The 16766-nt window shown below is 32.4% G+C and overlaps 1 protein-coding gene across 2 annotated transcripts in view; it reads right to left on the reverse strand.

Annotated features, from left to right (window-relative positions):
* LOC119075735 (netrin receptor unc-5) overlaps positions 1-16766 on the reverse strand; it is a 75858-nt gene that overhangs the window by 20781 nt on the left and 38311 nt on the right. For both annotated transcript variants that reach the window (XM_037182287.1, XM_037182279.1), the window contains exons 4-9: positions 15928-16000; positions 15429-15572; positions 7285-7484; positions 6782-6818; positions 6018-6059; positions 2581-2751 (exon numbers count right to left, since the gene is read on the reverse strand). In XM_037182287.1, the coding sequence (XP_037038182.1) occupies positions 2581-2751; positions 6018-6059; positions 6782-6818; positions 7285-7484; positions 15429-15572; positions 15928-16000 (667 nt within the window). The remainder of the gene's footprint in view (positions 1-2580; positions 2752-6017; positions 6060-6781; positions 6819-7284; positions 7485-15428; positions 15573-15927; positions 16001-16766) is intronic.

The following is a 16766-nucleotide window of genomic DNA, read 5'->3' on the forward strand; positions in this document are numbered from 1 at the left end:
AAACCTCAAGCAAATACTCTCTTTTCAAGCAAAACATATTCTAAAACATATGAAGTAAAAGAATTTGTACTCAAAATTAGGTGAAACAAAAGAAGTAACAGATTTGTCGACACAAGTGACATTGTGAAATTTCAAGGAAAGACTGTAGACTCTTTTATCAATTGAAAACGAAATTCAACGGACGGGTGTGCTGTATACGATAAGTCATTAGCGCAGTACTTACAATGTTTGAATTTGAACGAAAAGTAAATGAACAGACCATGTTTTACTGATACATATCTGGATTATTGATTTATGCATAGAGTCGACTATATAAAATCTGCCATTTTATTAATTTATTCTTATACGGCTAGCTAACAATTGAATTTATATAAAATAAGAACACCGAACACGGCAAGATTTATTGCACCAAATATGAACGAACCATCACCAACACGAAACTGTATTAATTACATGAAACACCTTCAATATATTCTTTTAACAACTTTTGGTATACTAAACACAATTTATACAATCATGTAGACTGTCGCGAGCGATTCGTTGTTGTGGTACTTTATGGACTTGAATTGCAAATTTACATTAAAATGATATAACTTGACAAACCTATGCCCTTGTTAGTGAAACACATAAATTTAATAATAAATCTTAGAGTCTGGATGGTATGCAAATTTTATCAAATCATAAAACAAATGAAATTGCAATCACTGTAACATCTAACGCAATTTGATTCAATTACTGCGTTAGTGAAATCTAAATTTCAAAAACAAAAATTTTTAGATTTACGATGCGGACATGTCACATATAATGCGAATGCATTTAATTTATGAAAATTGGTGAGAAACGTATACACACACCGGTGAACCGGTATCAAACACACACGAATTTTTAATATTCCAAATCATTTGGGAATAATCATTTGCATAAAATATCCCCTACATTTTGAAACGAAAGCAAATATTGTGTTACACTCAAAAATGAATGGCTCAAACCATTTGAAAAATAATTTAAGAAATTGGTGAATTGTACATAATGTGCGTTTATACATTTGCGCCATTATTCGAATTTAAACAAAACATGACGAGGGATTGCTTAACTATTCAATCGGACTGAGACAATACAAATTCGCCTGTCATGTACATGAATAATAAGGTTTGGAAATTAAACAAATTTAAAGAAATGAATTTTCGATTCGAATTATTCAGCGCAAATTGCGAATGCCACCCATTCTTTTATTAAATTATTTTTTTTGGATTCAGAAAACAAAAGCCGAGGATCGATGTTTTTGATTATGTCATTTCTCGTATACGCTATTTAAATGGAACGAACGACTACCGATTTAGGTCAATTATCTATTGATAGTGAGTCGAGGGTGTTCCACATAAATAATATTAATGGCTTACTTAAGGTACGGTGACAGGTGTCTTGCTTTATACTGAATGGTAAAAATTCAGATTTGCAATTTAATGGCCAATAAATCAAATACCAATAACAGCACTACATCAACGTATGAGTAGCAGTAACAGAACACCTTTCTCAGAATGGAAAACAGAGTATGGGTAAATACATCAGATTATTCCTTAGTGCTGGAGTTTTTAGAAATAGACAGAGAACGATTGTGTCGTATTTATAGAAAATGTTTTACGTATGAACCTTTATCTACCTAGGTGAAATAATAGCAGTGAAAAAGTGCTATCATTTCGCCGTCGGTGGATAAAATAGCGTATTCACCTCTGTCCAAATGTTTATTTAGACACTTGGGGTTATAACATTCGCCTTCGGCTCATGCAATAACTCCCCAAGTGTCTAAATAAACACTATTAAGATACTGCGAGTGCATAGTCATTAAATCTGATACTTCTGTTGTTAAAAGTTTCGTCTAACGTCTTTATCCAAAATCTTTTACTTCATTATCTTGACAGTGTGTTTTCCTGTTACAGAACCAATGACTGATATCATCGTTTTAAGCGAAATGCTGTTGCAAAACTAAAGGTCACATGTAATAGACTTTTGTGGACCAACTACACTGGTAGGACAGGCCCTGAATATTTACCTCAGTGAAATTATTTCACCAGAGCGCAATGAATAAATTGCGGAAAAAAACTTGTGGAGCACCCAAGGTTCCAATTTTAGTCGATAAGATATGACTAGCCGTTTGTGAAAGGTTAAAAGCCAAGGAAGGTATCGCAGTAAATACGGACGATTTCTCGAAGCATTTGAGTTAGAGTTATACTTAATTAGTGTGGAGCGGGTGTGTAAACAAAGCTATTAGAAATACGGATTGATACATTTAACCTTTCCCGCATGGCGAGCACATCATCAATATAATTATCTAATCTGTTACTTATTTTAGATTCAATCACGAAATTATTGCAAAATCGTGTTTCAATTAACTATCGACAACGGATGACACATCCGACCGTTAACGGTAAAGCATCAAAGTTTTGCAAAACCACATTTTCCAATTAGAATTTCGTCGGTTAAAATAAAAAACTACACTCAAACTGTGCCAATTAAAATCATTTGCCAATTGAATAAATTGTATAATCAACAACAAAGAAACATCCGAATGAATAATTTTACCTGGACAGGGAACACAATCGGGTGTCTTCTGTACATTCGGTCCACCGCAAGGAGCGCCACCATTCAACGGAGTCGGATTACTGCAACTTCTTGTCCGCTTCTGTCCAACGGGAGACCGTCCAGGACATCTGCATTCCGTCCATTGACTCCATGAACTCCAACCTCCATCGACTATAAATTTTAAACGAAATAAAAATAATTTTTTTTTATTGAAATGCATAACAGTTAAAATAAATTTTGAAATTTTCCCTTCATCGAATATTAATTTTGTGTGTTTATGGTAAGATGGTTCATTATATGTTTTCCTCATACAAATCTATTATAATAACCCGCTTTTATTTTGATTCTCTTTAAAATGCATTTTTAAATGTTGTTACATGAACACTTTAGACATGCATGTTTAATCGCCCACTTAAAAATACAAAAAGAAAAAAAAATCGAACAGTTAAATGTTTCGTTTTGTTCAGCTTTGAATAACTTAATATCGCGTGGTTTTAAAATTAAAATACACTTTAGCCTTTAAGATATGTTGTATGTTTTCTGTTTTTAAATATTATTTTGAGCATTAGATAATTTCCAAACATAAAGTAGATATTTGAATTTTATTTATGTTTGGATGAAGCGAACGGAAAATTTACCTTTTCAAATTAACAATTTCAATCACATGAGTCATTGTTAATTAGTGTTTTTTAATGTATCAAGTTTATTTGATTTGACTGACTCCACTTTTTTTGTTTTAATTCCAACAGAGCCGAAAGAACAAAAAGAAAAAAAAAGGTTTATATTGATACATTCAATTGATACGCGACCACACATGGTACACATTATTATTCTTAAGACAACTGGAAAAGGAAAATATATAAGTTTATGCGGCGTGTCCGAATGTGCAGTTGAGTGGAGAATTTTGATTGATTTGAAGTGAGGATTAAATAAAGAGAAAGTGGAATTAATGTTTCGGGCAACACGCGTACAGAAACAATTAGGTTCGTATCAGTCAAGTGTGTCAGAGTAACTAACCAATGAAAAAAAAGTAAATATTCTAGCTCGAGGTAAAATAGTTCAGTTTCATTGACCAACGTTGTTTTCATTAATTTTTTCTATGCAGGCTTCATAAACAAATAACAGTTTCTTTGAAGGGATTATGTTTGTTTTACCCGCTCATTCCTCATAGAACTGCATTTAACCTTTTACAGACAATGAATTGTCACGGTGTAATCACTGAATCTATTACTTCTTTGTAGTGAGATCTCGTATGATTACGGCGAATAGATAACAGTAAGGGAAGACAAACAAAGTCTGCCTTAATAGCCACTATGCTTCTGCGTTTTTAAGCTGGGATGTTACAAAGTACTAGCACGCGCGGTAAAACGATCAAATAGACGCTTTTATGTATACGCTTCAAAAATTGGTTCACTTGGATTATATATCACAATAGCCGAATAGTTAGAAGTACTGCTCGATAAACATTTGGCTTTGGTGTTGGGGTTTCGAAATTTGGTCAGGAACGGATTTTTATTTACGACTAATGGCTAAAAAGGAGTGGCGGCGGTTTCAGAAATTGAGTTTATTGCAATAGTTATGGTCATCTGTTGTAATGACTACGAAAATAAGCAATTATCTTCAACAAGTGCCTCTTTTTATAGCAAAACATATGTCCAAACAAACGAAGTAAAAGATTTTGTATCAAAAACCGATACGCTTATTTCACAAAAAGTAACAGATTTAATTGTTATATGGCTATACGCTTATAGAAACGGCAGATGTATCGTGACAAAATCATTTAATTTGACACTTCGTATGTTTGAGATTTCGCTTAGTGTTTGATCCAAAATCTTTTACTTCATTAGTTTCAGCATACGTTTTGCTATATAAGAAAACGCTAAATGTATTTCACCATTTATGTTTGTCGTCGTCGTCGTCGATAACAGATGGCAGATGGACATTTTTATTTTGACATTGTCAGATCTGTCATTCACTCTGATGGCAGGGGAGTATAATCAAAATAACAATATTGAAACAACCGATTTTTGTTCAATCTGTCGAAAATACTTCGTTTGAAAGAAGTAATAGATTCGTGAATATATAATTGCACTGAAAAATCGACGACACGAGAAACGACGACCTTTTGAAAAAACGGCGAGTTCCTGAGGAAATGGAGAATAGTCGCCGATTCTTCAAGAACTCATCTTTTCTTCAGGAAATCGCCGTTTTTTGACATTTTGTAGAAGAGGATACTCTTTGTACAAAATTTTAAAAAGATGAGAAGAAACGACGACCTAATTTTATCAGGAACTCGCAGTTTCTTCAGAACGTCATCGTTTCTTGTGCCATCGATTTTTCATTGCAAATTGGTAATATACATGCCGTTTGTGATAATAATAACAATACTGTTAAACTTGAAATTGTTCGCTTTAATATTTTCGATTTTTGAGATTTCAATGTGAATCCCTCATAAAATAAATTTCGACGATAAGTCAATAGCAATTAGTTTTGGTTCTGACTTGAAATGTATTGATAAACCTCTTAGAACAAAGTAGAAACGTTGTGGGTGGAATGGAGGTGAATTCATGTTACCTACAGTAAAATTGTTAATATTCCGAGAATGAGAATCTTGAGAGATATAAAATTCTAAAATATTTTTACGAATTTTTCGAGCAATAAATCAGTCAAATCTCTTTGGATTCCTCAACAAAAAAAGGCCCGAACAAATTTTTAATGAAAAGAAGCTTTTCAATTGCCATTGAAGCAAAATTAATATATTTATTTCAGCGTTGGAACGCTGCTGACAATCACAAGTTGTATTAAGGAACGTGATAAATGATGATGGTAACGTAACTAACAGACGACTTCTGCAAATATTATCCCATTTAATTGTTCGATTTGCGTTGATATATATTATTGTGTGCACATAAAAAGGCAAATATTGTGTACATGAGCGTATTATTATAATGTATAAACATTTTGTCGGCAAATTTTACGAGCCATCACATCATAATTTTACAGCACGTTCATGTGGTAATGTAATACATGTATGTAGGTAGGTAGGTAGGTACAGACGAAGATTAAAAAAAGATTATTATTAATGAACAATTGGTGTATTGAAAAATTATTATGTTTTATGATAGACAAGCGCCCATATTAAACCATCACAGTTAATTGAATTATTGAAAGTGTTCATGTTTTTTTTCGACCTTTTCAGAGCCGCGTTCGTGTCTATTGATTTTTGCATCAAGTTCATCTCTCCGCCAACTCGGAATGAATTACATAAATAAAATGATAATGGGTTTAAATGAAAATATCCATAACGATGATGAAGCGATGTTGTGAGAGAATGATTTACCAAATTTTAATTTCTCAACAGAGGATATAATGAAGATATAGAGCTTGGGTTAATTGCTTGGAATGATTTATTCATTTATTCGGAAAAAGAAACTTACCATAAACAGTAACTGCTGCCGGATCGGATAAACGTTTGCCAGCTATATATTAGAAAAGGAGAACCATTAGATATTAATTTTACATGGTTTCATCTGTTTCGTTGTCGTATTAAATCGGTTTTTGATTACCCTTACAAGACACAAATCTAAGGAGATACAGAAACCGATGCTGAATTATTAAAAATACAAAGTTTGAGAACCACCTCGCCATCCATTTTCGGTTCATTGACCCTTGTTTGGCAAACAATGACATATCTCTGAAGTGTAGCTAGAATAATTTCAATTGCAAGGATACGAAAATCTTTTCCTTGTTCAAAACTTGTTAAATTCTGTGTTAAAGTAAACTTGCTGCGAAAAGTAAATAAATTTTCCTTTTAGAATGTATAACGGTAAAGTATTAAAAACTTTTGACAACATTTGAAATTGGTGGAATGTTCGGCGATTCTTCAGGGAACGAATCCTAGAAATTTTTCGGAATTTCCTGACACAGCCGTCTAGTATCGTTTGAGAAACCTTACTGTTGTCTTGAAATGATCAATTGTGTAAGCTTTTAATAAGAGCAGCTCTCCCCCACTTTTATTCCAGGAAATGTCTTTTTAGGCATAAATACATCATTGTAGAAATGAGTGGTGCCCATAGGACTAGTAGCTACGGGTGGCCCTGTGTATTTAATAGGCGACAAATTTTACCCCGAAAAAAAGGCTTATTTAGACAACTTCAGGTAGAAAATGACTTTTCATTCATTCTTTATAAAAGGAACTTACCAATTGATGATGCAACGCAGGTATAGTTCGCCATATCCTAGAAAGAGAAATATGAAAATCATTTTGCGATCATTGTTGTTTTTAAATAAACATTCGTGAAGGTAAGTGTCATTCTTCACAGTATACAATTTGTACAGTTTGTTCACAAAGAAATCCTATGACTAATTTCCTACATTAACTCAGAATGGCACTTCATAAAGGTGGCTTCTTTATTATCTATTAGCTCAAACAAAGAATTTCGTTACACATAAAAATGTAGTCTCTATTTCGAATCACCCTAAAACTGATAAGCATGTGACTAAATGTTTATTTTTCTATACAATGTCAAGAAAACATGCTTATCCAACAAAGACAACAAAAAAAAACAACTTACAACTTAAACAAACTTTACTTTAAAAATATTTTTCTTTCAACTTTTTTTTTCATCGTCATGAGGGAAAACTAATTCAAAATGTATTATAAATGTTGAGAGAGAAAAGAAAAAAAAAAATCTTTCAACTTACTTGCATTGATGCATGATTTATTAGAATGCTGCCTTCGGCCGTAACTAACACCGATGTATCGGGTACAAGTGGAACATCATTCTTAAGCCATTCTATAGTCGGTGTTGGTACAGCTTTTGGAGCAGAACAACGGATCTCAGCTCGACCACCAGCTTCAACACGAACAGATGTTGGGGGTATTGAAAAATATTTTTTGATATCTGAAAAAAGAAGAGAAAAGAAAAAAAAATTATTCAAATATTCCGTTATGTAACCATAGCTTCAAAATCATATTAAATTTCCACAACGTAAGAGAAAAGATCCGTGTGTGCAACTCCCTATAATAATCGTTCGTATTTAATTTATGATTTTCAGGCGTGAACATTGGCTGCAATTAACTGATAATTGATGTTGCATCTTCAATAAAATTTGTCTTGAAGAAAGTAATTATTTCGACTATCCAACGTGCAATTTAATTGAATTTTAAGTGGAACATTCTGCATGAGTTTTAATCGATGAAATATAATTTGTGAAGTTTAATTTCCGCAATCAAAACTATACCACACGCTCATCCCACTGAAACGAAACACAGTTTAAACTGCTTCTTCCATTTACCATTTTATATGGCCTCCTCCGAACGAACATAATAGGAAAAATATTTCCATTTTCTCAATATATCAAATTTTATTTCAATTAACCAAATGAAATTCAAATTACATCTATTGTATCTCGATAAGGGCAAAATTAATTAAATAAAAGTTTGTTTTTTCTACGAGTTCACCTTTTTTGCAATAAGTAATTTCGCATTTAATTATAGTTCATTCATGTGGATAACTGTAACCATTACTCAAAACAGTCATATATGTTTATGTCATGTGTATGTTAATGTAAAAAGTGAGAAATACCAATTTCATATACGTATAGATATATATGTACCCATAACATTCTCTACATCTCAAAAAAGGAAACATGCTAGTCACTTATATGCATAAAAGTCTGCATTTCATCGTTTTTTTTTTCTTCTCTGTTATATTCATTATAATGTAAACTTACTTCAAAAACTTGTATACATCAACATAAAGTCTACACCGGGCAATAAATAACTCATTAAGTCAACCCTGAATTTCAGAATTCAAGAGAGCTCTCCGCGCTCCAAACCTACGCGAATGCGATTTTTCATTTAATTGTAATTATTCCAACGTTTTTTACCTGTAAAATTTACATGATTTATTTGTTGTTAATTGACGATAAATAATTGAAGCACCGACCGGTGCACATAATCGTTTAATAGAAAGAAAAACGATAAGTCGGAGTGTATTATTATTGCCGTTGATTATTACGCAAATCTTAGTATGTATACCCCATGATAATGATATTGAATGAAATGATGATTAATTGCGATTTGATTTTTTTTTACCTGTAAATTTGTGTATGTTACGTTAATGTAATACGAGGAATAACTATTCAGACAGGTAAAATTCGCATAATAATTATTGTTGTAAATTAGTGCAGTTTGCGGTTTGATTTGCAAAACGAAAAGTTTTTCATTTATCATTGATTATCCATGTAACCTGGCATGTGAAAATTGATGAACATGGATACAATTTACGAACGCGAACGTATGTACTTTACAAGGAAATAAATTTGTTTAAAATCAAAACGATGCAATAAATTGATTTATATAACGAATATGTACGTTTCGTCCCAGTCGATACACACGTATAATGTTCTGTTGCTACACATAAGTATTATTAGAAATGAACTGGGAGAATAAAACATTTATTTGAGCAATACATTTGTAGCAAAACGAGAAAACATAATAAATAACACATGAAAATAAAAACCATAATTACTACGTAGACTGCTGTAATGCCGAAGCTTTCAATTTAGGAATTGTATTCAGTCAGTTTTGTGGCCTGTAATTATACTAAATTATAATGGAACGGTAATGAATAGAAGAGTCTGTGTGATAATATTGATTGGATTCATTCTTTTTTCTTCCATTTTTTTTTGTGCGGTCGTAAATTTGATATATATTGCTGAGATGAGTATCACCTGTCGCCAATTAAAACATTTTATTATTATTTTTTGTTTCGTTTGAATATCATAACTAATAATTGCTTATATAAAGTACCTATATACGCTTTGTGGAATGAGATTTATTGTTTTGTTATAACAAAAACTTTTTTTTTGTACGCTTTGCAGGAAGCCCTGAGTATTTCCATAAAAAAGCACCGAACATTACAATGTACAGGTATACTAATTGGCTTCGCTGCACAGACTCATGCGGGCGTGGTCTCTAACATTTTATGTAGGATAATTATTGTACCATCACGTTGGAAATGTTCGACAATAAAACAACGTTTTACTAGTCGATATACAAATATATCGAGAACGTTTTTCGAAAATGAGTGTCTGCACGGTTACATGGTCCTTATTCCGAACGAATTAGGTTACCGACAGAGAGTCTACTCAGAATTATATCTGCCTGCAATCTCGCGATCAATCAATACTTCACTAAAATTGGTTGATTTTGCTAGACTTTTAGCAAGAGTTAGGAAAATATTTTTGTGCATCCGACAATTGAAATACGTCCTATTTTGCCATGATTTTTCATTAAGAAATGCCAGTTTTTCCCGAACTATATATCGTGCGGGAAAAAACTTCATTTCTTTACGATTTATAGTGCGGGAAAAGAATTACATGAATTTTTCTATGACTATACGATTGATTAAATTTAGTATGGTGAATGTGAAGTGTGTATGTTTTCAAGTAAATTGATGTGTTTTATCTATTTCAGTTGTCCGATGCACAAAACGTTGTTCGTACCTCGACAGGAAATGGATTTTTTCAGCACACGTCCTAATTTTCCTTACTCGCTTAAACTTAGGACTGGTGCTGAAAAAATCGTCATTTCCTGGCTTGGTACGTAAAATACTATTTTTCCAAAGAGCGACGTATTCATTTTCATGTTTCGGGGACGAGAATGAGGTGTATTTTCTCTACTCAAAAGACAATGGGGAAATTGCGGTTTGTTGACGCTTTGTCTGATGACAGTTCGAGGGAGAAAATAGTTATTGTCTCACCTCTACCCCAAACTGTCACATTTGCTTTTGTTTTGAAAAATTCATGTTTTTATTTTGTGGAGAAAAATTGTTAATCACACCTTGTACATAAGAGTTAATCTTACACATCTTATATATGATCAACTCTGGAAGAAAACAGGGAATTCCAACAAGAGCGCAAAATAAATTTTTAAGAAATTGTAAATTCGCTTCTGTAATCTGCTGCACAAAATTTACCATCTACACACACACACACTCTTGGTAATCAAGAGAGTAAGGTTGAAAAAAAAATCATTTATTTCGAGGTTGAAATTATTGTTGTAATTTTTCGATAAGACAGAATGTTCACCCAACCCAATGTTCACTTGACTCGGTTTGACTATAAAATTATATTGTTAATCTAATTATGTCTTTCATGCCACTTCGAAACTTTGACATAAATTCTTCTTTAATTGCTATTATCGAATAGGGAAACTGGAAAAATTGACGATTTTTGTTTTAATTAGCGACATTTGTTTCGGATTTTCGATGAACTTTTAAATTGCGTCATAAAATGAAAATCTAAAATTGAGAGAAAATGCCTTCAAAGTGGATTTAGCCAATGATTTGAAAATGTTGTCTGTTCTTTTTAACAGCAATAATAAAAGCAACGTAAAAAAACATTTATGGATAAATTTCGGCGTAGGCGTTTACTGCTCACGATTCTTGTGAATCTACAGTTACAGTTGTAGGAAATGATCAGGTGTACATGCATATTGATTACGATAGCAATTACGACGATTCGTTCTGAAACAAAGAAACGCGCGTCACAAGAACAAAACTTAGAAACGAAATTCACGTGTCAGGTCACAATTAATATCAAAGTTTCGATAATCTCAAAATATGGCATTTATATTGTAATGTCATTCATGTAGCACATGCTATCGGAAAACCCTTTGACATTATATCGTAATATCAATAAGTCAAAAGTTACATTAGCTTTAGAGGTTTCGTTACAATACATACGAAGACTCTTTCAGACTCTTGCATGGTGTGTATACATGCTAGCTATACACTTTGCCTTTACAATTTATTTCGTATTAAACTTATATGAAATAACCCATCATACACAATATTTCAATTGAAAATAATGCTGTGCATTACATGAACCTAAATATCAGTTTGGGTACGATTATACACCATGTATAGTAGCACAGAGCGCACTATCTAGATCCAGACATATAGTCCAGTCACATATTTTATTTAGATGTGTAGATATATATAAGCTGTAATATAGTTTAGCATTTATATTACCTCTAATGCTAGCAACTTTATATTGGAGGAACATAAGCCGCTTCTATTCAGGATTATATGTTCAATTTCATGTGCTAAAAAGAACGTTATTATACAGTTACGACGAGAAGATGAGAAATTGAAAAAGGAATCAAATTGAAAATATTCTTTTTAGCTAATATTATCAAAAAGAGGTGGAATTTGACTTATAACCTGCGAATAAAAGGCTTAAGAAATAATTAAAAATTTACGAAGCGTACAAGAAGTACATTCTGCATGAATGCATACTATGGAGCCATTGTATCGCTGCTTATTCCATCAAAAGACTTTTTTTCTCTTCGCTGAAAGGAAGTATCTTTAAATAAATTGGATAATCGAGATTCTTAGTTACATCAGATATAGAGGGAATTGCTTTTTTATCCGGATACAAAGGTCAGCATATCCATAGTTTCGTAACCATTTTCACTTGACATTCGATACCTTATTACACGAACAAAATTAAAAATGAAATATGAGAATTATATGCCTTTTTTTCTCATTCGATATCCTAATCATATACTACTTATAATGTTGTTTGTTATGCTTACACACACTCATCTCTTTTTCACTTATATTATATTGTGTACAAAGGTAGAAAATACTTGTAAGGATTTGTGTCTTTTGTTCCGGGGTATTAAAGGTTTCTTACGAGCTGAGTTTTTAACGGTGAAAGGTGTTGAATTACATTTCGGTATGAATAAGCAACCGCATTGTACCATTATTTATATTCTTAATGTAACCTATAATTGGGATAATCCATTTTGAACTTGAAGGGTCTTGCCCGTAACTGAATACAGTCACATAATGAGCTTTCCATATTATAATAAAAAAAATTTTCTTGGGATTCGGTAGACGGATAAACCGCTGAATGAAAAACGAAATTTTCATTTCATAGCAAAAGTGTGGAACAATTTGCTGTCATAAAAGATTTTTTTGATTTGTCAGGATTGGAAATAAAATAGGCGGGTGCTGTAACTGCAAATTTACATCGTCACTGCGCTTCAGAATTTAAATTGCAAACTATTTTGACACTGTGTTTGCTAAACCCTTGTCTGACCATTTGCAGTCATCTTGAGGTCGTTTAGGATACATTCGTATCAGCGAGATGAAAGTTTTTGAACGGAATAATCGCTGGCAACCGAAACAGCGACGAAAATTTTACAACTTTTTTTACACTTCAATTCTTTGCCCGAGGCTAGTGTCAGTTAATGAATTCTGTCAACGCACTTCAAGCAAAAGTGCTTCGTGTGACCTGCCAAAAAGAGTACATTTTATATGAAAATTGTTTCCAGGTTTTTTAACACGTAGGGGATAATGTTCGAGCAGGCACTTTAGGCACGCCTGAAAGTGCTAAGGGGGTCAAGAAATACCTCCAATTAAATTTTTAAAAATCAAGTCAAATTTTTGATTTTTTGAAATTTAATTGGAGGTATTCCTCGACTCCCTTAGCACTTTCCGGTGTGTACAAGTCACAATAACCGGCAACGTGTTAACAGTGTAAATTTTTTTTAGATGAACTTAATTTTTTGCAAAATTCATCCATCGATCGCGCAAGATAAAATCTTTTTTTTTTCTAAGATTCTTTCAACAAACCGAAAACTTTATTTTGTGCCGACAATAATAAGTAGATCATTTTGGAAAAGGACGCCCATACAAACTTTCATAAACATTTTCGTAATATGTTCTAGTGTTCACGTAATCTTCATTCGTTGGACTGATCCGCGAACTGCCAGGATTGGCTGACGTTTCCGAATCAGTCGATACAGTTACAACACTACTAGACGATGGCTGAGGAGTAATCGATGATGCCGATGATGATGAGGATTGCGGTAGGTCTATTGTCTTTCTTATGAAATCAGAGCCGGTTTCGTTACGTTCATACACTTCTAAAGTGCCAATAAAATTCATTGTCATCGCCAATATTGGTCGTTCTATGTCTTGTAATGACTGAACCAATTTTTGTTTAAAGGCATATCGTTTTATTGATCCTTTCGTTTTCACTTTGTATGTTATTGCCCTCGCAGCATCCTCGGAAAATATGACATAACTATTAGATGCTTCGGCCATTATTTCTACAATTTCTTCGATCTGCGTTCGGTCGAAGGAAACTGGAAGGTTTTGATGCATCTGTTGGCGAATAATGTTTGCTTTTCTGTGATGCAAACTCATACTATAAAATTTGGAATAATTTAGAAACTGAGTAATTTAAGTGTACCGAAGGCACCGAAATCAAAACTTTAATTTAATAAAATGGATTTTCTCAACCATCGCCTATTACGGTTTCAATTTTGTTTGGTGGATACTAATTTCTGACAATAACATTAAATCAATTTTTCGGCTAAATACTGTAAATATTAAGAAAAGATTTTTTATTCTATACTCAACATGTCGTTAGTGCATGTACAACTCTTAATTCAGCAGCTGCCAGGTCTTCTTGAATTTTAAAAGCTTTGTGAGCATGAATAATACGCAATTTTGCGAGTACCTAAGATCAATCGCTCAAAACTGTCTACAACCACATTTCATGCGAAATGTTCCACAATATGCTCCATTCATGGCCGGACGTAAGAATCGACTCTGCCCCTGTCCCAAAAAAAATATTAAAGTTTACCAAATTAAAGTTCTATACAATTTTGCAGTAGACCCTGCACCAAACATACACGGACATGTCAATAAAAAAAAGTGTTCTGGTTCTGAGTTAAAGACGTTGAAGTGTAAAAAAAGCCTGAATTCATATTGCTCGGTTAAAGATCTTATTCATTTACAAATACTGCTAATATTATTAACCATTTAAACTTAACTGCAAATAGCACTAATATTGAGTATTTGCAGTTGACTGCAAATAGTAACTTTGAATTAAATTCTCACCCATTTTTAATGGCACAGTATCATTCAAATGAATTATACCGAATGCCTTTAATTTTTCAAGAAAAACTGGTTAATGTGAAATTGAGCTTGGATAATTAGACTAAATAAATTGTTCAGCGACGAAATTCTATTTCTTTTATTCAAGTCTCTCTGTGCAATGTAAATCAGTCACCGTCGACAACGTCCACTTAATTAAATTTATATAAATAAATCAACTTTAAACAGAATGTCCCGATATAGTATCTACAATTAAATATAATATTCAAAGAGAAAATTAAAAATAAAATTTAATTGCATATCATTAACGTCAAGTTATAAATTCGACACAAAGTAATAAAACTTTACAGCATTGAAAGGAAGACAAAAAAAATGAAATAAAAAAACCTAAAAAAATAAATAAAAAGAAAATTCCTCAATGACTATTACGACAACTCCGCAAGGTATCACTATAAAAACATTAATTTTTAGGCATTTTTATTATCACTCAAGTAACTGCGCTCTCCGCACAGCACGGGTTATTTATTTCTTTCGTCGTTCCAGAATATATCATACAACCAATGGAAATACCATACAACTTTCGAAGAGTAATAACTGAATATGAAATGAATTAATGTTTATTCCTCCTTCCCTATACAAGCAAATTAAAATTGAAATGATAATTTAAAATCATGTTTAATCGTATTGAAAGCCCAAACAGACCCGCATCGTAAATATTTATTAAATAAAAAAAATATTAACGAACACAACGATCGTTTTTAGCGACTGGTACAAGAGGTTTTTTTTCTCCTTTAATTTCAGAAAATAAATAAAAAAGGGGACTGATTAAGATGAATCAAGAATCAAGATGTATAGGAGCGTAAAAACATCCGCAATACCCAATATATATAAAAAAAATTATAAATAATTGTTTCTTATACTTACATGCAACTTCTACGGTAGCTGGTTGACTTTTTGCTTTACCCCGAGGCGACCATGCATTGCATTCGCATTTGAATGGTCCTTTTCCAAAGAACTCATACACTAAGTCTTTTGATATTGTTGCTGTAACTTCTTGCAAGTGAACACCTGAAACGAGCATAGTGAAATGTGAGTTTTGTACACACATATACACACACGGAATACATTTTTTTGTTTGTTTTTTTCTGCTTTATAAAAATATTGATCAAAGTTACTCAACACAATTTTTTTCTTCAAATTTTTAATTGGAAGAATCAAATGCAAAAAAATGTAATTAATCGTTTTTATGAATATCAAATTAAAGAATCTGAAATTTGGGCAGAGTTGAATCAATGAACACAAAAATCTAAAGAAATATACACCACTGAGCTACCAGAGTTGCTCAAGATGTAGATTCTTTCAATGTAAAAAAAGCAAAAAGTCGATACAAAATTCCCATTTATTGAATCGATATTTTAATTACCTGTATGAGGGTCCACATGAGATTCGTGCGAAGATGGCGGTGGTTGTGAGCTTCCGCTGCATTTAAATGTTAACTGGAATAAATAATTTTCTACTTAATCAACCAGTCTTCTTTTCTTGTTTCATTTTTCTTCTTCTGCTTTTCAATCAGTTTCAATCACAACATTAAATAAAAATTAATCTTCGCATTTTATTCTTCTGATTAGTGAAGAATGATTATCGCAACATACATTTTTCATATGAGATTGAAACAAACATATGCACACTGCACAGAAGTACATACAGTGCATTATATATAGACAGTGAAACCTGTCGTAAGATGGACAATTTTTATGTCAGATTGAATGTTGAAGAATTTGAAGGAAAAAAAAAGAAACGGAAAAGGTCTGAACATAAAATTGGATATCAAATACAAAGCATGTGAAGAACGGTGGCAGAAGGCAGCAGTCCTCGAAGAAAAAACAACTCGATAACTACCAAACAAAAGATGGTAAATATTATGTAGGATACGGAAAACCATAAAATGTTTTATTTGAGAAAAGTTTAGCTGCTATCTGAACATAATGCATGTAATATTGAATTTTGATTATATTTTCCGAGAATAAACGTGTTAGAGGAATTAATGGCTTTACGATATGTTTGACTTTATCATCACATTGAACCATATTTTCTTCTATTTGCTTAGAATTAAATTTTATTTTATTTTTCATAAATGTTTGTTCACATATCTTTTAAATAAAGGATGTCTGGCGCCACAAAGGAGACGACTTTTAATTCCACTTTACCCTACGGTATCTGAATTCATTGAATTTTTTTTTACCTGTTACCCACAACACAAGT

The sequence above is a fragment of the Bradysia coprophila genome, chromosome III (assembly GCF_014529535.1).
Source record: "Bradysia coprophila strain Holo2 chromosome III, BU_Bcop_v1, whole genome shotgun sequence".
In the NCBI taxonomy this organism is placed as follows: domain Eukaryota; kingdom Metazoa; phylum Arthropoda; class Insecta; order Diptera; family Sciaridae; genus Bradysia; species Bradysia coprophila.